Source organism: Lissotriton helveticus, chromosome 6 (genome assembly GCF_964261635.1).
Source record: "Lissotriton helveticus chromosome 6, aLisHel1.1, whole genome shotgun sequence".
NCBI classification, from domain to species: domain Eukaryota; kingdom Metazoa; phylum Chordata; class Amphibia; order Caudata; family Salamandridae; genus Lissotriton; species Lissotriton helveticus.
In genome coordinates this window covers 230,202,165-230,228,265 of record NC_136067.1, presented here as the reverse complement: position 1 = coordinate 230,228,265, position 26,101 = coordinate 230,202,165, and the positions used below count along the sequence as shown (strand labels likewise).

The window sequence follows — 26,101 nt, the reverse complement described above, 5'->3', positions numbered from 1 at the left end:
TAGAGGTAGATAGAGGGCAGGGACCAATGGGTCCCTTCCCTGGGGTGAGTACACCCCCTATTGTGCCACCCTCCCATGGAATTGGGGCAGGAGCCTGTCCCTGGTTGGTTGGGTCCCACCATCCTCAAGACGGCGAGGACTCGGAGTTGTGCTTCACCTCGCTTCCCCCACCTGAGCGGTGGAGTTGGCAGATGTGGGCACAGCTCTCTCCCTCACTTGTTTTTCTTGCCGGTTCTCCTGCCCAAAGTGAGGTCTAGAACCAGTGGGGACCAGTTGCTGAAAGCAGCAAGTGGTCTGGGGAAGCTCACAAAGGTAGCATGCCTTTGAAGCTTCCCTTCGTGAGCAGGTCTAGGTCTAGCAGGTCTAGGTCATACCAATTGTCAAGGTGGCCATCTCACTTGAAACGCTGACCATACATCTGCCTCTATAGGGGAGATATTAGCAACCTCCTCATTCTAAGACAGTCATAGTGTAGTATTAGATGCAATGGAAGAAAGTTCTGTACAGATTGTCCTTTCAATTGAAGGATCCTTCCTCTTCATTTCTGGTACTCGATGGCCAAAAGAACATTAATTTATGGTTCACGGGGGCGGAGCTTGCCGAGCCAAGAGATGGCTGCGCCTTGAGTGAGCTCCTCCGGGAGGCCCTATAAATCACGCCTATCCTGAACGAAACATAGCCATTTTCCTTGCTAAATATACCGCTTTCGGACTACAACCGCAGCGTACCTGCAATTTGAAAGTACCGAAGCGATCGTATGTCAAGAAACGGAATTAAGGTTGGAAAGACTTGCAGGGCCTACGGCGTGACAGGGCAGATTACAAACTGGCCTGGAGTACATCAATAGGCCGTGACGCACGGCACGTCGGCCGGATTTGGAAAGGCTTCGACTCCGGGGCGGAAGTTGGCAAGTGCATCGATTAGCCCCCAGCTGCGATCGGACTGCCCGCGCCTTTCTGCTGACCTAAGGTACTGGCGCTGAGTTAATTTTTATGGGGGCATTGCTGCGGGAGCCCCGTTTGCATACCAGCGAACTTGAGGTCTGTGTGTGACGTGAGGAGGAGACGGGATATCGGGCGCGGCCTGTAACCCCTGGAGGACAGAGAAATACCACTTGGGTGCATTGGGAAGCGGGGAGGTGTTGGGACCTCGGTAGACTCTCCTCTGACCCACAGTGGAAATAGCGGAGGTGCGGATGAGGCCCGTAGGATACAAGGTCGGCCCTGGCTGGGTTGAGCCTGCTAGAAGTGACGGACCCCCGGTGAGATGTACCTGCGGCACGCTACTGCAGTCATATTTGCCTTACTGGCATCACACTAGACCAAGGGTGGCGGGTACTGCCCCCCGCCATGTAATAGCACTGTGGACACCAGATATAGAACTGGGGCACCAATGAGAAAGTTAGGATTTCCTCTGCAGCTGCAGAATAGTACAGGGCGAACTACTGGGAGCTACACCATACATTGACAGGTACTGCGCCCTAGGATAATTGCAAAACAGGCGCTGGAGAGTGCGCAGGATGACAACACCACATTGCTGCCAATCGAACGACATACAACACTGCCAGTCGGGGGAGAAGTGGTCTGCCCGGTGGGTTCCGGCTGCTGAAAGATATACCAGCGATCTGGAGGCAACGGCCATACAAGATAACCTGGTGGATTACGCTGCATAACCGTCCTGCCAAGCCACAGAATTGATAACTTGATTGTGTCATCTGTCGCCATACTCACTGCTCACGTGTAGCATAGCAGCTGTTGCAAATATGGGAAAACCTGACAAAAACCCGCCGAAAATAAACTTTGACCTCTCCAAAAAAGCGCTGGAACATTCTGCAGAGGATCAACAAGCACTCCCACCTACAGCGACACCTGTCAGTGGCACCCCATCGGATAATATCCAGTCGATGTTCCTCACAATACAAACTGCATTAATGAACATGGACAGCAAAATTGATTCCCTAACACATAGAGTGGACGGAATGTCGGAGAGACTGTATAGACATACTGAGAGGATCGACATGGCTGAGCGACGGATATCAGAAGTGTAAGACACCAGCAACCAGATCACCACCGAACAAACCAAGATAGACAAACAATTGACAGCATTAACTGCTAAGGCCGAGGATTTAGAAGTCAGGTCCCGGAGAAGCAATATTCGAGAAATGGGAATTGCAGAAACCACAAGCACGGGCCCCATGGAGAAATATGTAGAACAACTCTTAATCACGCTGTTGGGCCGCAGCACTTTCTCAGAAGTCTTCATAATTGAAAGAGCGCACAGATCCCTTGCTCCCAGGCCCCCACTGGGCCCTAGGCCGAGACCCATCATTGCTAAGGTACTAAACTACAGGGACAGGGATGCGGTGTTACGAAAGATTTGTGAGCTGGGCACCTTACGACATGAGGGCATGGAAATAGCCTTATATCCAGATTTCACACAATCTGCGCAAGAGGCGAGGAAGAAATTTGGACCAGCAAAACAGAAGCTGCGAGACCTGCAAATCCCTTAAGCTATGCTGTACTCTGCCAGGCTTAAGATTACTGATAAAGGGTCCACGAAGATCTTTAATGAATCTAAAGATGTCATGAAATATCTACAACTAAGGAAACACCAAGGAGCACGTATAAGATCTCCAAGAGACAGACTGCCTGATCGAGAGGTTATGTCAGATGTGGAATGAAGATGCGTGAACTGGATACAAACAGACCACGGTCCTGTTGTATAGAAGACTAGCTCCCTGCCAACCGAACTGGTGCCTTGGTAGCAGATACACTTCAGACACTTGGTCAATCCTGAGACTCTACCGATCACGTACCTATCTTACGCTCATGTCAGGCATGGACACTTCTTCAATGCTGAGACCACAACATGAATACACCATACAGATAAGTGAATCAGAAGAGTCAACACTTTTAATGTAGAGAACTGTCTAACTAACTGTGGGACTGTAATTGACTTTTGCAATAGACAGTCCGTTTGGATTTAACGTAAATGTACTTAGATTTATAGTGATACTCGCTGTTGTAGTGCATAGATGTGTTGATGAATGCCCCCCCCCCCTTCAGAAGACCTAGAGAAGGGATAACGGCTAGGCAGCTCCCTGCCCACACCTGGTTCAGTTTTTGGGTTCTTTGTTAGTTTAATGTAGAGGGTGGGGGGATAGGGATATGGTTTATCTACAGGGAATTCTTCGCTGTTATGGGAACGGCGGAGTGGTAGGGGTGATTTTGGGGGGAAATTGAGAAAATCACCTGGCAGCTTCAAATGTGCGATTAGTTTTATTTCAGGATCTGCGCTTGCAGGACAGCTACAATATCTCCTGCATCTTTCTTTTCATTTTATGCCGCATGGCGACTGACAAATCCGAACATTGACTTTCATGACTTGGAACGTTAGGGGACTCCAAAGTCTGCAAAAAATCCGGAAGGTGCTAACTTACCTAGACAGGCACAAGGTTGACATTGCCTGCCTTCAGGAATCTCACCTTGCACCCCAGCGGGAGTGTAGAGTGGGATATAGGTGGGCAGGGTTCAGTGTGGCATTTTCCTACTCAAATTATGCTCGAGGGGTATTAATACTGATTAAACGTAACACCCCCTTTACACTACGTAATACATTTACAGATGACCACGGGAGATATATTATATTGCAAGGTAATTTTGGGGGCACAATTCTGACAATTGTTACGGTATACGGTCCAAACGTAGACCGCATCTGGAACAAGCTTCGGGAATTCCAACCTACAGCTGTTCTATGGGGGGAGATTTTAACACCTGCCTGGACCCGTCACTAGATAGGTCATCGGGGAATGACAAATATGGCAGAGGTTAAGCCAAATCCTTGAAGGAGGGCATGGAAGACGGATACTTAGTGGACGTCTGGAGGTTGAGAAATTCAGGCTGTAAGGAAGGCACATGTACCTCATTGACACATAACTCTTGGTCCAGATTAGATTACTGGCTGACTACACAGGAAATTAGCACTTGGACTAAGGCAGTGGAACATTTACCTAGAACACTGTCGGACCACTCCCCCGTGCGGCTGGAGCTTGCCATCCCCACTCACACCCCTGACAGTTCACATGGAGACTTCAACATTCTGCATTGCAGGATCAGGTGTTTCGCAGTGAACTTCATCAAGCGATCACAGACTTCTTATCTTATCTTATCTTAAGTGACATTTATAGAGCGCACTGACACCATAAGTTTCCTGGCGCTAGAGTACAGAGTGCGTGGAGTGTGAAGAGGCAGGCTAACCGGTTTGGGTGAAGAGACGGGTTTTAAGGAGCTTCCTAAAATTAAGTAGAAGGCAGCTAGACTTAATGGACAGGGGGAGAGGATCACATAGTTTGGGGGCCAGGTGGACAAATCGGCGGCCACCAAACTTGTTTGTTTTAATTTTGGGGGCGACCAGCAGGTGGAGGTGAGCCGACCGGAGATTGCGCGCTGGTCGGTGCTGCTTAATCAATGTTTTCAGGAAAATAGGGCTGGTAAGTGAACAGACTTGAACGTCAGGCAGCCAATCTTGAAGGCCGCCCTTTGTTCAACTGGCAGCCAATGCAATTTGCGCAGCAGGGGTTTCGCAGACTGCCACTTTGGCGTTTTGTGGCTAAGTCTGGCCGCCTGGTTCTGCACGGTTTGAAGACGGCGGAGCAATGATTGTGGGAGTCCATGGTATAAAGAGTTCGAAAAGTCGAGGCGGGATAGTACCAGGGAGATGACAACCTGGACCAGTGCCGCATTGGGCAGTAGATGGACTATTTTACGAATTTTACGAAGCTGGAACATGCATGCGGAAATCACAGCCCCTACTTGAGCCTTAAGAGAGAGCTCAGCGTCTATGACCACCCCAAGACTCTTCACCGAGCTGACAGGGGTGGGAGGGGGGCCCAACTCGATGGGCCATAACTGGGGACCCCAGTGTCCTAAACTATTCCCCGGAAGGAGAAGCTCAGTTTTTCCGGGGTTTAATTTCAGCTGATTGTGGTTCATCCACTGCTGGATGTGGATCATGACTGAATGGAAGCTGTTGACAGCATCAGGAGAGTCAAGAGGGAAGATGATCTGCAAATCATCGGCGTAGTTAAACACTGTGATATCCCACCTCTTGAGCGAATGAATCAGTGGCCGAAGGAATAAGTTGAACAAAAGGGGAGAGAGGGATGAGCCCTGAGGGACTCCACAAGTCGTGGGAGTCTTGGCAGCCGTTAAAGGGCCCAGACGCACGGCTTGTGTTCTGCCGACGAGGAAGGACTCAATCCACTTGAGGGCAGGGCCCTGGATGCCGGCCAGTCCGACACGGTGGAGAAAGATGTCATGGTCCACCGTGTCGAACGCGGCCGACAGATCCAGAAGCACGAGGGCCTGGGGGGTTCCTACGTCAGAGTTCCCCCTCAGGGCGTCCAATACTGCCAAGATGACAGCCTCGGTGGAGTGGGCCGGCCTAAAGCCGGCCTGATTAGGCTCAAGATAGCAGGAGCTCTCGACAAAGTTTGAGAGGCACCGAGTGACATGGGCCTCGAGAAGCTTGGACAAGTAGGGATATAGGACGATAGTTGGTGAGGTCGGCAGGGTCCGCACCAGGTTTCTTCAATAGAGGCACTAAAATAGCCTCCTTGAAGGAACTGGGGACCGTGCCAGTATTGAGGGAGGCGTTCAACAGGGGTAGTATATGATCCGGTAGTTTGAGGCAGACGTCCCGGAGGACCGAGGGAGGACAACAGTCATTGGGAGAAACTGATTTGACCCGGGCTACGAGCTCAGCTAAGGTGTTGGGGTCAAGGGCAGGAAGCTGGGTGAAAGATAGTAGGTTAATGAGAGTGGTGTCTGAGGGCCGCACATGGGTGAGGGGGGGATGGAGTCCTTAATTTTGGCGATTTTCTCGATAAAGAAAGAATTAAGGGTGTCGCAAGTCTCTTGAGTTGGAGTCTGAGCAGGTAGAGTTCTATCATCCGTGGTAAGTTCATTCATAATCTTGAAGACTTCCTTCGATTTATTATGAGCGGACAAAATTCAGTCGGAGACATGTGCGGATTTAGCCGAAGAAATCGCACTTTTATATTCTTTGCGAGCTGCCACGAAGAGCAGTCTATCTGAGTCTGCATAGTTGCGTCTCCAGATCCGTTCCAGCTGACGCACCTTCAGTTTGTGTTCGCTGGAGAACCACCTGTGTGAGTTACTATGTCTGGTACGTGGGAATTTGGTTAAGGGGGCGATTGGTCACTGGCCATCTTTAGCCAGTTACAGATGTCGCCTTCCATTGCATCAATATTGGCGTGGGTGTTGGTGGCGGATCGAGTATTGGCCAGGGCCGCGAGGAAGCCTTGGGAGTCGTAAGAACTCCATTTACGCGATAATCCACCTGCCATAATGGGGGCCGTGACCCTGCCGCTGACAGTAATGGTGGTATCGATTAAATAGTGATCCGACCAGACACATGGGGAGATGAGTGGCTGAGATAGCACTAGGTCATTGATCCAGATGTGATCAAGGGTATGACCCTTAATATGGGTGGGCGCGGAAATTGTTGGGTCAGGTTGAGGCTGGTAAGAGCTTCAAACAATTCCGTGGCATGGGGGCCGGCTTTATCGCCATTGAACCAATAATTGAAATCGCCAAAGAGAGCGATTCTGGCGTGGTGTGTCAGCAGGTTAGACAGCTGTTCGCTCATGGTGGTAGGAAATGAGGGCATGGAGTGAGGGGGTCGGTATAAGAGTATGAGTGTGAGTGTGAGGGTACCAGCCTCCGTTTCCAGGCTGATGACCAGATTATCTACCTCTGGCAGAACAAGAGATGCCGTGGTAATAAATTTGAATTGCTTTTATATGATGGCTGACACCCCGCCCCCAGGGCGACCTGAAGGGCGGTCAGCATGAAGGATATAGTAGTCTGGTGGGAGGGCCGCCAAGATATCAAGGTGGGAATCAGCAGTAAGCCATGTCTCTGTAAGTAGTAATATATCTGGTTTTTCATTGGAGAGAAGAATGAAGATGTCAGATTGGTGCTGGACCAGGGAGCGTGTGTTCAGATACATCACCCGGACGGATGTCTCACTCCTTGCCGGCACCGCAGTATGCTTGCGGCAGCTGGGAGAGTTGAATGCCCTGCAAGCAAGGCCAGCGGCATTAATCCGCCTCACTGTATCAGGAGAGGGCGGCGGGTAGGAGAGCTGTAGCTGTCTGAGGGTGTTGGCAGGGTAGAAGATGGGTCAGTCAGCGTCCCCTGGGCCTGACCTGGCGCAGACGGGCGTAGACGGGCGCAGACGGGCTTGCCTTTGGCGCGCCTTCGGCGCGCCCGCTGTGCTCCCGATGGGAGGGGACCATTTTATAGTTACTGGGGCGGGAGGGGCCGAGCACCAGACTGCTCACCCAATTCACACCCAAGATGGCGGGCACAATGAAATCAAAGCCCAGGCAGCGTTTAATCGGCTGCAGTGGGGCTAGGAGCAAAGACTGGGTAAGCGCAAGGATTACTGACAGTCTAACATGTGCCACAAGTATTAAAAACGAATTTAGGTGAAAAACTAAATCAAAGTGCAGTTTTTAAAATGAACAGGCAAGGAATACACTCGGAGCATACAAGTCCTGGCTTCCGCATCAGGACAATCACACACACACTATTAATCAGTGTTAGTGTGAGAAGAGGTCTTTTTGTAGTTACTGGGGCGGGAGGGGCCGAGCACTAGACTGCTCATCCGATTCACACCCAAGATGGCGGGCGCAATGAAATCAAAGCCCAGGCAGCATTTAATCGGCTGCAGTGGGGCTAGGAGCAAAGACTGGGTAAGCGCTAGGATTGCTGACAGTCTAACATGTGCCACAAGTATTAAAAACGAATTTAGGTGAAAAACGAAATCAAAGTGCAGTTTTTAAAATGAACAGGCAAGGAATACACTCGGAGCATACAAGTCCCGGCTTCCACCTCAGGACAATCACACACACACATTCTTCCAGCTTAACACTGGCTCTGTAAAAAGCTCTGCGATGCCTTTAAGGTAACTATAAGGGGACATTGCATTAGTAAACATGCAGGAATACTTAGAGATATACAGCAGCAATTGGCCATGGTGGAGGGGGAAATTTGGGGCCTCATTTATGATGCATCACTTTTCACAGCGCCCTCCTTGCGACACAAATGATGCATCATATTTACAGAATGACGCATCATAGCGCAAGGAGTTACAGTTACGTAAGTATTTCTGACGTATCTGTATGGCGCAAAAGTGACGCATTGCTGGAGTGTGTCACAAAAGTGACGCAACTCCACCAATGTGTCCTTTCACATGGGGCAAGCCCCATCTGAAAGGGCCTGCATCCGTCTTACGCCTGCTGTGAGGAACACGTAAGAAACTGGCGCATTTGTGTCCTAGAAGTGGCGCAGTGACATTTTATAGATTTCACTGCGTCACTTCATGCATATATTATACCTGGCGTAGGTATAATGTAGCGCAGGGGTTTACAAACTGACGCATCTACCTAGATGCATCACTTTGTAAATATGGTGCAACAAGGCACATTTTTTACGCTGTTGGTGCGTCACAAAAAGTGACGCACCGGCGGCGTAAAAGTGACGCACGGCCTCATAAATGAGGCCCTTGGAATTCAGAAGAGGACTACACTGCTACGATGGATGCCTCAATTCTGGCAGACATTAGGCGCAAAACTGACACATTTCATGAATTTGTCGATACTGAAATCAAATATCTATCACGGCAATATAAGGCCAGGGCATATGGTGAAGGGGGAAGACCAGGTAGGACACTATCGCACAAAATGAAAACTATACATACAGCTGCACATATAACGCAACTCACGAATGACCAGGGTGAGTCAATTTACAACACTCCCACCATCCTAGATAGCTTTATGTCTTACTATGCTAGACTATACACTACGAAAATGACGACTTCCTGATCAGACATACACGAATACCTAGATGATATTGGCTGGGCATGGCTATCTGACACGCACAGGGAATACTTTAGCCACCATACCACTGGCAAACCACCCTAAACTCTCAGTAACACAGGAAAAGAAAATGCAGACGGTGCTAGGAGACATGGGATTTTCAACCATGAGTACGTTGTTTCCATACAAGGAATTTATCCTACACAATGACCCATCCCGATATGCACATCAAACGCAATTGAAGAGGTTTGCATATTTAAGACTACGTGCAGCAGTCAAAGACGTGTATGAATCGTTCCTGGAAAAACCCACACCACTGCACACACTACAAATACTATTGACAGCACCCATACATACAAACCTCGTCACACGACTATATACCGCTTCCCAGAACGAACAGGTCCTAGGGCCTGATAGATCGCTTAAGAGATGGGAGGAGGCAACTGGGGAAACAATATCCGAAGAGGACTGGAGTTACAGTTGTGCACGATTACACTTACTTACATCAAATTGTAATCTAAAGATTATCCATTTAAGGTTATCCACCAAACATATTATACACGGGTTAAATTACACCGATAAGGCCTTAAAGCGGATGACAAATGTTTGCGCTTCTCGGCCCTGGGGCTGACTTCCTGCACATGGCATGGGCATGGCCCAGTCTGAATAAGTATTGGCAAAAATTACAGATGCACTATCGATCATGCTGATCGAACAAATCCCAAACACACAACTGGTATGTCTGCTGGGAATACGTAAACTCAAATTGGCCAAAAGACGTAAATTCCTGGCAGTCACACTTCTACTCGCAAAAAGACAGGTAGCCATAAAGTGGGGTAGCATAAGACCGCCCAGATTTAAGGACTGGATGACTGACTTATTGTATTGTAAAGAAACACTAAGGGCATATGCGGAGGAAATACCCCAAGCCTCCAGACCTAAATATTTTTGGCAACCACTAATGGATTATTTGCAACAAACTCAAGACGACTCCTGCTTGTCAGATACAGGGGTTCATATAGATACGGAAGGGTGACAGTTGTTGATTTGAACAATTTGCCACGGTAGTTCCTCTGTAATAGTCATGTCTGGTCATAGCTGCAGCACAAGAGATCAAGAAGTGGGATCCTCAGATGGTAATACTTGTGTGATAGATATTATGTTATATGTCGGAGATTATATTATATGTTTTATATTTTTAGATGGCATTGTGCGCATGGATGCATTGTGACTTATATGGAAAAATGGACATTGCATATATGATGTATTTTGTTGCTGCTCGGGGGGAAAAAATATTTTTTTTAAATGTATGGTTCGCAAATCATAGGCGTCTAGGTGGGAGTTAAGGGACAGACAAATTATCTGAGTAGTCTGGTGGCCCGCCTTGGGAATCCTTACGAACTGGACAGAAGGACATTAAATTTACTATTTATTTTAAGCCACTGGGAGACCTCCAGACCAGACATTTAGATGGTTTAGGTGATTCAAGCCAAACAGATGACGAGCTGCATGAAATAAGTGAAATGCAGCGGATTTGAAGATGCAGAATGCAGTCAGATTGGATGAAGAAGTGTTGGCAGTAAGAAGGTCACCATAACACTACTTACACCTGCATGTATGTTTCATTAAACAATGTGTGGCACACATTTGTGCATAAAATTCCACAGACAGGGCTGCATCAATGTTTACCACAACAGAAAGGTAAAATTATTGTTTTTGCCAATCTCTGCTCTTTTACATCCTTGCACCAGAGGTTGTCACTAATGCAGTCCACATTTAGCAATACCCAGTTTTCCTACCTTCTTTAATGTCGTTCTAATACTTATCCTGCAGGGTGTCATGAAATTAATTCTACTGACAGATATCAGATTTCGTGTATGTCCATAATTCCAAAAAGATTTAGTCAAATATGTGCTCTAAAATTAGTTGTTTACCTAGGCTGATTGTAGGCGGGTATTCTTTAGGACTTTGAGGATAAACCTCAGTAAAGTGCCAACGTACTCTCATTTCATTCAAAGGAGAGTGAGAGGCAGAAGCCACAGGCTGGGCCATTGAAAGGTGTGTTCTATTTGTCCATAGCCTGCTGCCACTCCATTATTTTCAGTGCATCTTACAAAAGACCAGGGTTAAAAATCAACCTTTGAACTATGGTGAACGATCAATGCTCCTCTCCAACACTACTTTACTCAAAAGAACAGTACCAGAACACTTCACCCAGCCTTCTGGGTGTGCAAAGACACCCTTAAAACATCTCTCCTGTTAAATCCGGTGGTTTCCAAGAATTTCCTACAAGATTTAGACATTCTGTTCACCATGATGATTGCACCAAAGCCAGTCAGATGATAACTTGATTATATCAGTCTATTGGCTTGATTTAGATCTCGGCAGACAGGTTACTCCATCACAACAGTGATGGATATCCATTCTACCAAATACAAATACAAATACCAAATACAAATCTCATATGACAGAATGGGATTTATATTTCATTGGACAGGATATCAGTCCCCATTGTGACAGAGTAACCCATCCGTCGAGATCAAAATCAGGCCCTATGCCTGAAGTAAATCTATAATTAGACAGTACTTACTAGCTACAACAGCTTCACTGTTAAAAAAATCTATAGACAGTACTGCATTGATATGGTTATTTGATTAGGTTATGGGTTAGGATTGCTGTTGGGCTAATGTTTGGGTAATGCATAGGGCCAGTTGGGGTTTGGGTTAGGGGAAGATTTGGCGTTAGGGCTAGGTACATGCTTAGGTATAGTGTTAAAGTCAGGGTTAGCGTTAAAGCCGGTTATGAAGGATGGGTGATAAATATTGCTGTTTTTACTGTGTTGTTAGGTTAATGTAGTGTGAAATATATTATATGCACTGAGAGATAAAGTAGTAGTGGGTGAGATTGTGGTGTTTGTGTAGTGGTGGGTGGATGACATGGCTTCTGAGTTAGTAAGAGATGAGTATTTGAAGTTTTACCTCTATTCATTACTCTGCCCACACCACATTTCAAGCTCCACATTTTCAAGGGGCATGCCAGCCAATGTGCTACAAACCCCAACCCTGTCTGATTCACAATGAAGGACAATGTGTGGGTGCGGGAGGGAAGAAGCTTATACGTGAAGAGATGTTTAAATGTGAACAGTAGCTCTGTGTGGGTGTGAAGGAAGCAGTATGGGCAGGAGGAAGAGTTTTTTATGAGTGTGAAAATAGAAGTGTCAGCACGAAGAAGACACTGATGTGGGATAAGCAGAAACATCAGAAAGAGTTAAGTGGTGTTGGTGTGTGGAAAGAGGTGTTAGTATGAAGAGATAGGCGGTGTCAGTGTGTGGGAAGTGGTATGATTGGAAGGTGTGAACAGTACCAGTGTGCGGAAAGCGGTGTGAGTACGAAGAGGTGAGTGGTGTCAGTCTGTGGGAAGTGGCATGTGTAGAAGAGGTGAGCGGTGTCAGTGAGTGGGAAGCAGGATGAGTGGAAGAGGTGAGCAGTGTCAGTGTGTGGGAAGTGTTATGAGTGGAAAAGTTGAGCGGTGTCAGTGTGTGGGAAGCAGTATGAATGGAAAGGTGAGCGGTGCAAGTGTGTGGGAAGGAGTATGAGTGGATTACATTAACCTTTAGGAGTAAAGAGTAGATCTGTGTGGGAGTTTTGGTGTGAGTGTGAAAATAGAAGTATCAGCACAAAGAGGACACAGCTGTGGGATAAGCAGAAACATCACAAAGAATTAGGCGGTGTCAGTGAAGCACTATGAGTGGACGAGGTGAGCGTTGTCAGTGTGTGGGAAGAGGTATGAGTGGATGAGATGAGCAGTGTCAGTGTGTGGGAAGAGGTATGAGTGGGAGAGGTGGCCGGTGTCAGTGTGTGGGAGCGTTATGAGTGAATGAGGTGAGCAGTGTCTATGAGTGGGAAGCAGTATGAGTGGAAGAGGTGAACGGTGTCAGTGTGAGAAAAGTGGTATGAACATATGGAGGTGGATGGTGGCAGTGTGTGGGATGTGGTACAAGTATAGAGAGGTGAAGGATTTTCAGTATTATGAGTGAGAGCTGAAAGGTGAGAGTTGAACAAAAGGTATGTATGGGCATGAAAAGAAAATGAGATCAGAGCAGTGTGGGGATCCAACACATTCTTCCTCTTTTCATGTTTGTAACATCCTCTAGGTGATTTCCTGGAAAATAATGTTCATAAACGTAGATTATTTTCAGATCTTGAAAGTAGCTTCCCAAAAAGTCTGCCTGAGTAAACAAGATCAAAAGAACAACTCCTGCCTTCCATAGAAATATAAAAATTCTTCTATTTTAATTGGTTATTCCATCCAACTCGGCTCTTAGATGCCCTACAGGAAACAGATATACAGACAGATAGACAGACAGACAGACAGACAGACAGACAGACAGACAGACAGACAGACAGACAGACAGACAGACAGACAGACAGATAGATAGATAGATAGATAGATAGATAGATAGATAGATAGATAGATAGATAGATAGATAGATAGATAGATAGATAGATAGATAGATAGATAGATAGATAGATAGATAGATAGATACATGTGAATGGACGGACAGACAGACGATCCTAGTGTTTTAATCTAAATCTGAACACTTGAAACAGATCACATTTACGGATATGACAGTAAAGGGGCATTTGCCACTGCTAGTCAGTGATGTTAATTAGGTACCGGTCAGTTATAATCGTATCAAAGGCACATTAAAAATAAATTTACTTACCATCCACTAGGTGATTTGGTTTACTGGTGAAGCTTAAGCTCAAAGACATCCTGTCAACTGCATTGGGGTCTTGATCAAGGGCTGTGAGGACAACCTGTCTGTTAGCGGCCGGCCATTCCAAAATCCCATCATTTTCACTGCTGCAGAGATGGAAAGTGACCGACACATAATTATTATAGGGCGAAGTGGGTGTTCCATGAGGGTAAAGCTTGAGTCCATAAGCGTAACCTTCAGAGCTATGGTAGACTGGACTCAGAAGGAAATCGCCTTTGACGCTGGTTTGAATTAGATGGCTGAAATTACTTATATGCCAGACATTGGTGGGGCAATTAGTTTCCATCAGGCTGATGTCATCAATATAGATCCCGCCGGTGGAGTTGGCTACATCCCCTTTGATGCCTTGGAAAGTGTAGCGGAATTTTGCCTCTATGTCAAATGGGATGTGCGCTAAGTTCCATAGGTTCTTACCATCACCTACAAAAAAGAGATGTCATTAATTGTTAAATTCAGTTATTCCAAAGACATTTTGCTACTGAATAGGGTACAGCAGGCATATTGTCAGATTCAAGTCAGGTGGACACGTTTTCTGTTGTTTAAAATTCATATGTTACAATTCATGGTTTGACTCTTGCTACTGCATGGTAATTTAGTTGTTGTTCATTTTAAGATAAGCAGGATCTGATTCTTATATATATATATATATATATATATATATATATATATATATATATATATATATATATATATATATATACACACACACACGCGAACATCTATCCTTTAAACTCTTACTTACACCTATGATTTGTGAGTGCTTTTGTAGGTTTGAGGATACTCAAAACTCATCAGGTGAAGGAAATAGTCAGGTTGCAAAGTCCACCTTAAGTTGGGGATTCAGGGAAGGATTCTCAGTGTCACAACATTTTGGAACAGACTTTTGAATAGATCAGTCATTATTAGTTACAAATCATTAAGCTTTCATACACATCAGTAGTTGGAAGGGGAAATGTCCTTAAAATGATGATGCTGCCGAAAATTCTGTACCTCTTTCGCTCTATCCCATTTATGAATATAAAAATGCTGGAAGGTATCTTTTCAAGGTTTATCTAGCAGTTTTGGAAAGTTAGACGTTCTTTAAAATACATGTCACTTCCGCAGTCTCAGGGTGGGCTAGCAATCTCTAATATTGGATTGTATCACTGGGCTTTTCTACTCCACTAGATGTCGACTCCATTCAGCTCCTCCCTGAGCCAAGATATGGAGGAAGATAAGATCCCGACTATATTTGAACTCACTATTGGAAAGGGTGCCAAGGGGGTGCTCATGAGTCAGACCAAATCAAGCTATTATAAGAAGCTCCGATCAAAGGTTATATATAGCACCTGGGAAGTATGGAAAAAGGTGCAGAAGGCTATGACTATTCCCAAAATAAATTATTGTACTTCACTGTGGCATGCACAAGATCTTCAACATTCCTTTAATGACGTGATGGGTAGGCAATGGGAGCAACTAGGTTTAGCAAGGGTAGGCGACCTGTTTAAAGCAGGTCTGTCACGCACGTTTAATGCTTCAAAGCAGGAGTATGGAATCTCGCCCAGGCATTATTTTATATATGTTCAAATCCGTGAGTACTTTGTCGTTCAAGGATCAACAGTATCCCCGGGGGGAAAAATTCCATTAATAGAGCTAGTAGCTAGGAGTGGTAACAGGATCAGGAATATTTATGGCCTCTTCCTCAAAAGTATCCAGGATGATCTGGAGAAAATTGAATCGGGATGGGCAGGGAAATTACATGATCCGGATGTAGATTTGTGTATGTCCCTGTTAATAGCAGGCAATATTCTTCGCTCAACAAGCCTCACGGCTCAGCACTATAAGAAGTTATTTAACCTGTATTTCACCCCAGCTAAACTGTTTAGTTGGGGTATGAGGGAAGATGATAGTTGCCCAAGATGTGGTCAAGGACCAGCAACAATAGTTCACATGTTCTCTGACTGTGATAGATTGCTTCCCATAAAGAAGGTGGTGACAACTTTTTGTGAGACGTTGTTAGGAAAGAGGATTAACCTATCATCTACACTGTTGTTAATGGGTTATGACAGTTGTACTTGCTTGAACACCGCGGAAAATTACTTTTTATTCATGTGTACAGCAGTCTTAAGATTATTAAAAGCCGCAAGATGGAAGGACTCAGATCCTCCTACCTTTTCATTGTTGCTGGCGCGGCTTATGGGAGTCTACAATCAAGAGATTGCGCTCTACACCTGCAAGGGTAGGTGGGCAAGAAAACTTGAGTAGGCGATATGGTCACTGTTAGATAGGTGGAGGAAGGGCTTGAGAAGCCAAGAAAATAATTGCAGTAGTGGAACAGGGGAGTAAACTGAGGCCCGGGGCATGTTGATATTTGTATTTTACACCTTTTTGACTCAAGTTTTGTAACCTATTATATTTATTCTACCATTCTTGACTCTGTGGTGGATAAACTATTCCAGTGCAGGCTTAGGTGGATCTTATACTGCAGCTTGATTCCTTTTTTTCTAACTGTATCTCATTTAATCAAACTAGGATTTTGCTGTATTATCTTTTAAGTATAAAGCCTATCAAATATTACTGCTGAGCTTTTAGATATGGATATTGTTACTTTGCATGTAATAACGTGTTTACTCTGAAAAACCTAATAGTATATTGTATTGTGTGTGAATATCTGAGTATATATATTAAAAAATTGAAATAAAAAAATAAAAAAGCACTCTCGCACATAAAACAAGACTGAACAACTGAATGAGGCTATTGAAAAAGACCTTAGTTGTTTCGTATGACAACAGAGTTTGCATTCAATATTTTTTTGCATGGTGCCTTAAGATTTTCACTTTTGTCTGGCCATATTCATTTGGAAAAGAAAAAATGCCATATGTTCAAGATTTACTCAGTAAATTATCTCAGTTTCAGAAATTTAGAGTTAGGGTTGAGAAAGAGGCATTATAAAAAATCTCATGCCGCTAAAAAATGAGGTGAACACCCAAATATTGTTAGCAGTTATTCACAAATGTTTAATAATTAGTTAGTAGTTTCTCAGGTCAAAAATGCACATAGTCCTCTCTATTTTATAAGGTGTAGGTGAAAGGTTTTTTTTCCACACCGATTTTGTTCTATGGAGAAGTAGAATCGAAAATTGTGCATTTGCAAATCCACTTTTGCATCTTATTGACCAACTCAAATGTTGCTGTTAGGATACTTCTATAAATAAACTCCTACAGATTATTGGGACAACTCCCAAGGTTCTTTGTGCACCCACAGTGCAGTGAAAAACTCTTACATTCGTATTTTACTACTGTGAGGCCTACCTCTCCATTAGGATAACATTGGGCTGCCTTATTACATTTAATAAGGGGTAACATTTGATTGGGAACAGGCAAGCTTTTTATGGCTGGTGTCTGAGAAATTTTAATTACAAATCCTCTGCAATCCTAAAATCAGATTTTTAGTTACAATTTTGCTACTTTTGGAAAGTTGGCAATTTCCTGTCCCAAGCCAATTGGTGCCTGCAGCCTGTTCTTGAGCCACATGATTAGGTGTGTTTGAGAAGCTGGACTTTGTTTACTCCTCACAGACAGCCACACAATAGAGGGATTAGGTGAACCTGGATGGCCATCAATTAGTAGGATGGAGTGGAGCTCAGCACAGTGGCCCCTTGCAACAGAATAGGAGGTGCTCTGTCTTTACACAAAGGATATTTCACTCCTGCATTGTTCATTCAGCCAGCCTGTAGCCAGGGCAGAGAACTCATAAAACTTCAAGCCCCTGAAAGAGCATTTTCTAGAAACCTTCCCTACTTCAAAGAAGACACCATGTGTAAAAAAAGGATCCTCAGTATCACACTTCAGTCCACTCTTGCACCTTCAGATGATATAAAAAAAGGGCTGATGTTCTTCTCTGGTGCCCTGATACTCTGCGGCTCTGTTGCCTGCTACCCTGCTTGCTAAGAAGGAAGTCTGGGCTTGCATCCTTCATCGCAGACTGAATTGAGTGCAAGGGTCAGCAAATTAACCTCCTGTTTTTGATCTACAGGGACATAACAAGCTACAGAGGCTCACTGCAACTGCCCATCTGGCCTGCTGCCGAGACCTGCCTGAGGCATGGCGGCCTCTACTGGAGTGCGCTCCAGACCTCCCAAGAGGTTCCCCTCAACTCCTGGACCTTTGGTGTGACCTCAGTTACGCTCCTCTCACAGAAAAAGGAGAAATCCTCACATTTTTGGTCTCTTCACAAACAGGCCCGTTTGTGCCAAAATTATGGCGCACGCACCACCTGCCATTGCAGAGTTCCGGTGCACCTGACTCTTCACCAACAACACCCAGAAGTGCGACATCTGTACTTTGGGCTTTAGCATTGACAGCTCATGGTGACTGTCAACTCTAACCACCAGCATTGACGGTCTGCAACATCCAACAGGATCTCTGAACTACAGTGACCCCTATCCGTGAGAGCCCAGCCTGCTCTGCATACTACATTGACAACCATCTTTAAATCTTACCCTGCTCCTCATGGCCCCTTCTACATCAAATGGAACTCATTTAACGAGACATTGAAAGTAACTCTTTCAAGTGGACTAACCTGGTCCCTGCATCCAGCAGTGCTTCATCGAGTTTGACCTGAACTTCTGTCTTTCACCCTGTCTCACATGACCAGATGACAGTCAGAGGTGCTTTCTGCTTTTAGGTGCTTTAATTAACTTAAATCTTTACAATTGCATTTTACTCAATTGTTTTCTAATTGGTTTGGGATTTTTATACTGTTGTGTTTTCACTGTATTACTGTTTGTGTGCTGCATAAATACTTTACATATTGACTCTTAGTTAAGGCTGACTGCTTTTGTGCCAAGCTACCAGAAGGATAAGCACAGGGTAATTAGGGATTTTTTGTGGTTTACCCTGACATCGATTGTGGCTGCTGCTTGAACAGGAGTCCCCCCACTTCCTACTACCAACTAACCTAATTTCTCACAAATCTCTTATGCAAAGAAGTATATTTTCATAATTATCATTGAGGTTGCTGGTACTCTGAGAAGCTTTCTGTACTCTAGCAATTATTTTTAAAACTAAATGTAGCATCATTGAAAATGAACACAAAAATTAATTCATACCAGCACTCCTACACACAGGAATGCTTGTAGCACTCACCAGAAGAATAAAAGACTGCAACACTCATTTATGTAGCCAAATAGAGGTAGAAGACTCCACAGCATTTTCCACTTTAATGAGGAATAATAACATTTGCCAAAATGCAGCTCCCATTGAAACTGCACAATACCAAATGCTTAAGAGTTGTGGTAATCACAGTGCAAAATCCTGCCTGGAAGAGGTAAAAATCAAGCAGCGAAAATAGGTCAAAAATGTGTTAATTAAGAAAATAGATTTCTCTTACCATTTATGATTCTCAATTTTAACATCCTTCTAACATTTCCGGTCCCATCGTCTTTTCTGATCCATACAATGATCTGATCCTGTGGACTCCCGTTCATCTTGTAGAAAAATTGGAGGCACTTTTTGGACCTCTGCGGGTACAGGATACGAGACTCCAGTAAAGCAGATTGTCCCCGTTGACCACTCTTGGTATCCAAGTACATAAAGTATCCCCCATCTCCAAAGGAAACATAGACACTTCAGTCAAAAATTTAAAGAAGTTTAAGATACAGCCATGAGGGTAATGTGGAGAATATTACAGCTCATTCCTAATGCAACAAGAATGCTACATATGACACTTTTAGAAGAAGCACATCCCCAACAGGCCATTATTGCTCTAAATACCTTAAATCATGTTTTGAACATAATTGGCCTTTTAAAACATTGTGTTTGTGCACCCATCTGTGGCTAGCTCATGCAATTTAGGGCCTGATTACGATGTTGGTCGGAAACTAAATAGCCCTACTCCCCGTCAGATTTGGTTCCGACCAACTTGCGGTCGGCGGTTCCTCCCGACCTATTATGATGCTTCCAAACACTATTCGGAAGGACTCCCATTGACTTCAATATGAGCCTGTGTGCTGACCGACAACACAGGCTCCTATGGGGAAAATGGCTGTCTGAGGAAATCATTGCACCCTGTGGCAGGCACCCCATGGTGCCTTCCACACTGTGCATAATTTTACTGGGGGGTCCTTCGGGTACCCCCTCCACCCCAAACCAGAGGACTCAGTATAAAGGCGGGCCTGGAAGGGAGCACCAAAGACAGCCTTTTCATGTTGACAGACTTAGTCAGAAAGGCTGTCGGAACCGACTTCCTAATCATTTGGTCGGAAACGCTGTTGGTTGAGCGGTACGAATCGGCTTCGACCTACTTGGATTCTCCGAATGCCAGTCAGAACCGGTTCGAAATGACCAAATGGTTACCCTTCCGAATTGTTTCCGACCAAGTCGGGTGGATGGGTTCCGACATGGTCTAGGGAAATCCGACTGTTAGTCGGTGGCTTTCGAACCGACATCATAATCAGGCCCTTAGTGTCAATTAAGTGACTTTTCCAGAACCAATATGTATAAATGTTTATGTATTCCACCCATCTTCATTGTTATAATCAGTATTTGTGTATTTCGTACATTACAGTTCCTCAAAAAAAGAGGCTTCTTGCTATGTAGCCTACCTCTGCAGCCTCCAACTAAAGTATGGTCTTCCTCGGGGGGCGCTAGAGGGCGCACTTACGGAATGGCTGCCTAGGTGCGTAGCTCCCGTTCCTTGGTGAATAATCCTCCATAAATCCTGCGCCACGGGGTGCTGTATCGCCCCCACATTTCGGCTCCTGCTTCAGGACATCGCTCTCCACGATCGACCCAACTCTGAGGGCTCTGCGTGCACCGAGGGCTGAGCTACCAGCTGCTGAACTTTGCCCGGTATTTGCTCTGGAGCTGCCGTGAGCGGGTGGCCGGCCGCTGCTGCTCACGCGACCCTGGGGACTGCCACGAGGCTCTGGGCCGCATCACAGCGCTGCTGCTGCTATCCTGTTGGGACGTTGTGCGGGGACTGCAACGGAGGTAGGCGGCTGCCGGTATCTCTGCCGTGAGCCCCCCCCCCCCCCTGCTGCTGTTTGCTCTCGCCGCTGGCGCTGAGCAGGGATCTGCTTCCCACAAGGCGGGAAGGACTGTAGGGCCAAGCGGCCCCCCCGAGCCGTCGCGCCGGCCCTCCGCCTGACTGCTGCTCCTGACCTGGGCGGCGCGGACTGTCGGACCTGCTGATCGGGGGTGAAAATCGGCCTCATTGTACCTGGCGCCGCAATTACGAGCCGCGCTCGCTGAGTTGAGGCCCCTGCATTGTCTCCGGAGTGGGGGAAAGCTATCGCCTGTGTTGTGGTGCGTGGCTGCCATGCGGAGAGGCCCTGGACTGCTCCCCTGAGCGACGCAATTCACTGCAGCACCTTACCTCGTAGGGAACCGCCATTACTCGCCCTACTGCTTGGGATCCTGCTGATTGCTGCGGCCACTGATACCCGGGCCGCTTCTCTGCCAGTATTAGGAGGAAAGTGTCTACTATAACGCTTAGCATAGCGCTTGGGGGACGTGCGGCGCTATTTACAGACTGCGCCCCCCTTGCGGTCCCTTGGGCAGCATCGCGTTCGCCGCTGCCAGCTGTGCCCTCTCCGAGTGGACTGTGCTCATTTACTTTGCAGGTGCAGACCACCCTGCCATCTTGCTCCTTGGCCTGGAGGCCGTTCCCTGACATCGCCATGGGTCGGACTGAGAATCGCCAGCCTAAGCTGAGCTTCGACAGCGTGAAAAGGGGCGCCAAATTGACGCAGATGTCTCCGGGACCTAGCGCGTCTTCTCCGCAACCTATCCCACCTCCTACTAACGATGTGGCCCTTACCAACCTGATTCAGGAGATGCGCCAGGGCTTCGCCACTGTCGTTGAGAAGGTGGACGGGGTCACAGCCCGGCTGGATGCTTTGGTACACAAGGTCGACCGCCATGAGGAACGCATCACGACCGCGGAGCAGCGAATCTCCGATAACACTGATGTCACCACGACCCATACGGCGCAACTGGCCAGGATGGACAATTTGCTCCGGATTATAGCGGCGAAGAATGAGGACTTGGAAGCGCGCAGCCGCCGGAACAACATACGCATCACCAATGTGCCGGAGTCCACAGATACAGGGAGGATGGAACTGTACGTTGAAAAACTGCTCAGAGGCTCGATCGGAGAGGAGGTTTTTTCGCCTCAATTTATTGTGGAGAGGGCCCACCGCTCCCTGGCGCCTGTACCGAAGCCTGGCCTTCCTCCCCGGCCCATCATTGCTCGGCTCTTGAACTATCGTGATCGCGACGCTGCCCTCAGAGCGGCCCGGACCCAAAGATCGCTGCAGTATAACGGGGTTACTTTCTCCGTCTACCCAGATTTCACGCCGATGGTTCAGGATGAACGACGCAAGTTCCTGCCGGTGAAGAAGAAGTTGCGGGAAGCCCAGATAGACTATGCTCTCTTGTACCCTGCGAAGCTTCGAGTCACCCATCAGGGTAAGCAACGGTTTTTCACCAACCCGCAAAAAGCAGAAGATTTCCTAAAATCGATACGGAGGGCACGCAGGGACGATAATGCTGCTGCAGTTGAACAGGAGGATGCTGACCTGCCTCCGGCGCCACACGAAGACTGACTGTCCCTGTGCACTACGAGCGGAGTCTTCTCCATGCCAGCTGGCTCTCACCCAGCGGCTCGGACTTCGGACATTGGGGTGATTCGTGAGCGATGGACCTACATGGACTCTGCACCCCTGTGGTAATGTACACCAAGGACCACTTTCTCGGCCCTAGTCTCCACCGTGGGCGGTACAGTTCTGGAGCTACGGACCGAGAAGTGGCTGTGCGCACTCTATGTTTTACCCCTACTGGGTGATCCCCATAGTCCTGTTACGGGTTTTGTTGTTCGTGCTACTACAGTTGGGGGGGGGGAGGGGGGAGGGTGGAGGGGGGCCCATTCCTTGGTTGTGTCTTTTGGAGTTCCTTTTGCGGTTGAAAGGGGGGTGGGGGCGGGATTGCGAGGGTGGGATCCATGGCTTCTGGCATGTTTGGGATGCTGGGGTGGGTGGGGGGAGGTTGGATTTTACGAGGCTTCTGTTGCTTGGACTGTATTTTTATCTGCTAGACTGGTGTTTCTTGGGGTGGGGGCGGGGCGGCCGGGGCACTGTCATTAGGCCTGCTAGGACACTTTCACATATAGACTTTCTGCACCCATGGCGGTTTCGAATGCGAATACTAGATTGACGTGCTTATCGTGGAATGTCAGGGGGCTGAACGATGCTAAAAAATGCAGAAATGTCATTGCCTATCTGAACAGACATCATGTACAAGTTGTTATGTTGCAGGAGACGCATCTGCCTGCTCAGGGCACTGCCGCTTTTGCGACGAAATGGGCTAGCACCCGTGTTTTTTCCTCGTACTCGACCTATGCCAGAGGGGTTGCGGTGCTTATTGCCCGCGGAGTGCCTTTTCATCATCTTGGAGAGGCAATGGACAGGGAGGGGCGATATGCTTTACTATGGGGAAGGGTTGGCCGCGATGTCTATGTATTTGTATCTATGTATGCACCGAATGTTGATACTCCTGCCTTTTTTTCCACATTGTGGGGGAAGATTGTTGCTGTTGGGGCAAGACATGTTATATGGGGTGGTGATTTCAACCTCGCACTGGTGCCCCCCGTGGATAGGGCGGATGGTGTCAGCTCCTACAAGCCCAGGTCCAGGGAGACGCTAGAGGGAATCATGGAAGAGGGTGGTCTCTTGGATGCCTGGAGACACCTGCATTCTCAGGGGCGGGAAGGGACACACTTTACCTCTCACACAGGGACATGGGCGCGACTTGACTACTTCCTAGTTAACAGAGAAGCTGCTGCAGAATTGCTGAGAGTAGAGCACCTTCCTAGAACCTTTTCCGATCACTGTCCTGTGTCTATGCAATTCAACATTCCCGGATGGGACAATCCACGACCTCAGTGGCGACTGCGTCCTGATATACTCTTGGACAATGTTTTCTGCACTGAACTGGGGGAGGAGATAGCAGATTTCTTCCCTAGAAATAAGGGTTCGGTAGAGTCAGTTGAGCACATCTGGGAAGCTTTTAAGGTCACCATCAGGGGCTTCTGCATCTCCAAAAGTCATGGGGTGCTGCGTGATATCCTTCAATCCATTTCTACACTGGAACGCGAACTGCGGACTCTGGAACATCGCATGATCACAGATTCTGACCCTCACTTACACGCCACCTTTAGAGAGACACTGTCCAAATTTGAAGAAGAGGCGGCCAGGGAGGTGAAGTACCGGGGCAAACACTGGGTGGCCCGGAGATATTGTGAGGGGGATAGGCCCGGGAGGGTGCTTGCTGCACTCACACGACCACCACGGGTGCACAACACTATACTGGAGCTTATTGATGACACCGGCACGTCTGTCAGGGACCCGGCAGAGATACTATCCACTTTCACAGCGCACTACTCTTCACTTTATACTTCTACGGCACAGGTACACACTTCATATGCTACCTACCTTAATGATGTAGCGCTGTGCTGGCTCAGCGATGGGGACAGGGAGTTTCTTGCGGCTCCCTTCGAGCTGGATGAGATCCGTGAGGCCATCATGTCCCTTCAGAACGGCAAGGCGCCGGGGCTCGATGGCTTACCGGCCGAATTTTATAAAACCTATGTTGACATAATGGCACCGGTGCTCAGTGAGGTCTTCACGGAATCTTTGGCCGATGGGATACTTCCCTGCTCTATGCGTGAAGTGGCGATCACCTCCCTTCTGAAACCGGATAAAAACCCTGCCGCTTGTGACTCGTACCGTCCACTGTCCCTTCTGAACTGCGATGTTAAGATACTGGCCAAAGTCTTAGCTACCCGGTTGTCGCTGCTCATGACCCGGATTGTCCTGCCTGATCAGTCTGGCTTCGTGGCAGGGAGATCTACGTCCCACAATCTTCGCACCCTTTTTACCTTGCTTCGCACGGTCCACCCCGACATCCCTATCGCTGCCGTGTTCCTAGACGCCACTAAGGCATTCGACTCGATCGAGTGGCCATACCTGTTTTCGGTTTTAGCCAGCATGGGTTTCCCCAAATTATTTCTCTCTTGGGTTCGACTTTTGTATACGGACCCGACGGCGAGGGTACTAATCAATGGCCGCCTGTCACAACCAATTGCGCTCACCAGAGGCACCCGGCAGGGATGCCCGCTCTCTCCCCTGCTATTTGCCATCGCGGTCGAACCACTCGCCTGTCGTATACGGCAGTTACATCGAGCGGGGGCAGTACACTGCCTACAGCGGCAAATAGATGTCTCACTTTATGCTGATGATATCACGCTCTATGTTAAACATCCCGAGACGCATCTCAATCCCCTGCTTCGGGAATTCATATTGTTCGGAGGGGTGTCGGGTGTCCACATCAATTGGGCAAAATCGCAGTTTTTCCCCCTCACGGATGCGGTGCATGCCTTCCCTCTCGATTACCCACTGGAGTGGTGTAGTGAAGATCTTAAGTATTTGGGAATTCGCATATCTCGCGATAAAGATGTGACGCTCCGTGCCAATTATGGAGTGGCCGTGACCAAATTGACGGCTTCGGTGGACAGGTGGATCACGCTACCACTCTCCATGGCGGGAAGAGCCTCACTTATAAAAATTGTGGTATTGCCCCGCTTCCTATATCTTTTCCTCAATATCCCCTACTACCCTGGTGCCTTTTTCTTCAGGACGCTCCGTGCGGAGCTGCGCAGACTATTCTGGGGCGGCAAGTCCCCCCGCTTAAACTGGTCGACGCTGACCCTTCCCTACGATCGAGGAGGTTTTGACATCCCTAATTTTGAAACTTACTACCAATGTGCACAGGCACACTTTGCCTACCATTGGATGGCTCCAACTCCTTTCATGCCACACATAGCGGTGGAGGACTGGATTGTGCACCCTATACCACTCAACGGACTGCTACACTGTCCTGAGTCATCCATCACCACTGCGCATACCTCAGTCTCCTGCACATTAGATGCGTGGCGTCGCATCGCTAGACACCTGTCGTGTCCGATGCCCTACTCTCCCAAATTACCGCTTGCTTATCACCCGCAATTATCTCTCTTGTCGGAACGAGGTTTCCGTCAATTATGTGATAGGCTACTTATCGCCCGCTGGGGCGACCTGTTCCATGAGAGTAGTTTCAAGACTAAGGAACTGTTCTTTAAGGCACAGGAACACACCACCCTCGAACTCTTTTACTATATTCGGCTGCGTGCGGGGATGCGGGACATCTTACCTGACTATCCCAATGAACCTGAGACCCTAGCCCCACTGCATTTCCTGTTGGGATCACAAGACGGGACCCACTTGGTCTCTGGTCTTTACCGCCAAATCCGAAGCGCGGCTCCGGAACCGGTCTCCAATGCTCGGCTGCGATGGGCTGCTGAACTTGCCCTCGATATCACCGATGAGCAGTGGAACTACT

At 47.4% G+C, this 26,101-nt stretch overlaps 1 protein-coding gene across 1 annotated transcript in view; it reads right to left on the bottom strand.

Annotated features, from left to right (window-relative positions):
• The window catches only part of LOC144762463 (meprin A subunit alpha-like), a 114,374-nt gene that overhangs the window by 15,742 nt on the left and 72,531 nt on the right, over nt 1-26,101 (bottom strand). Inside the window, 3 exon segments of the mRNA XM_078647674.1 lie at nt 13,632-14,105; nt 19,056-19,271; nt 20,269-20,302. Of these exon segments, the coding sequence (XP_078503800.1) occupies nt 13,632-14,105; nt 19,056-19,271; nt 20,269-20,302 (724 nt within the window).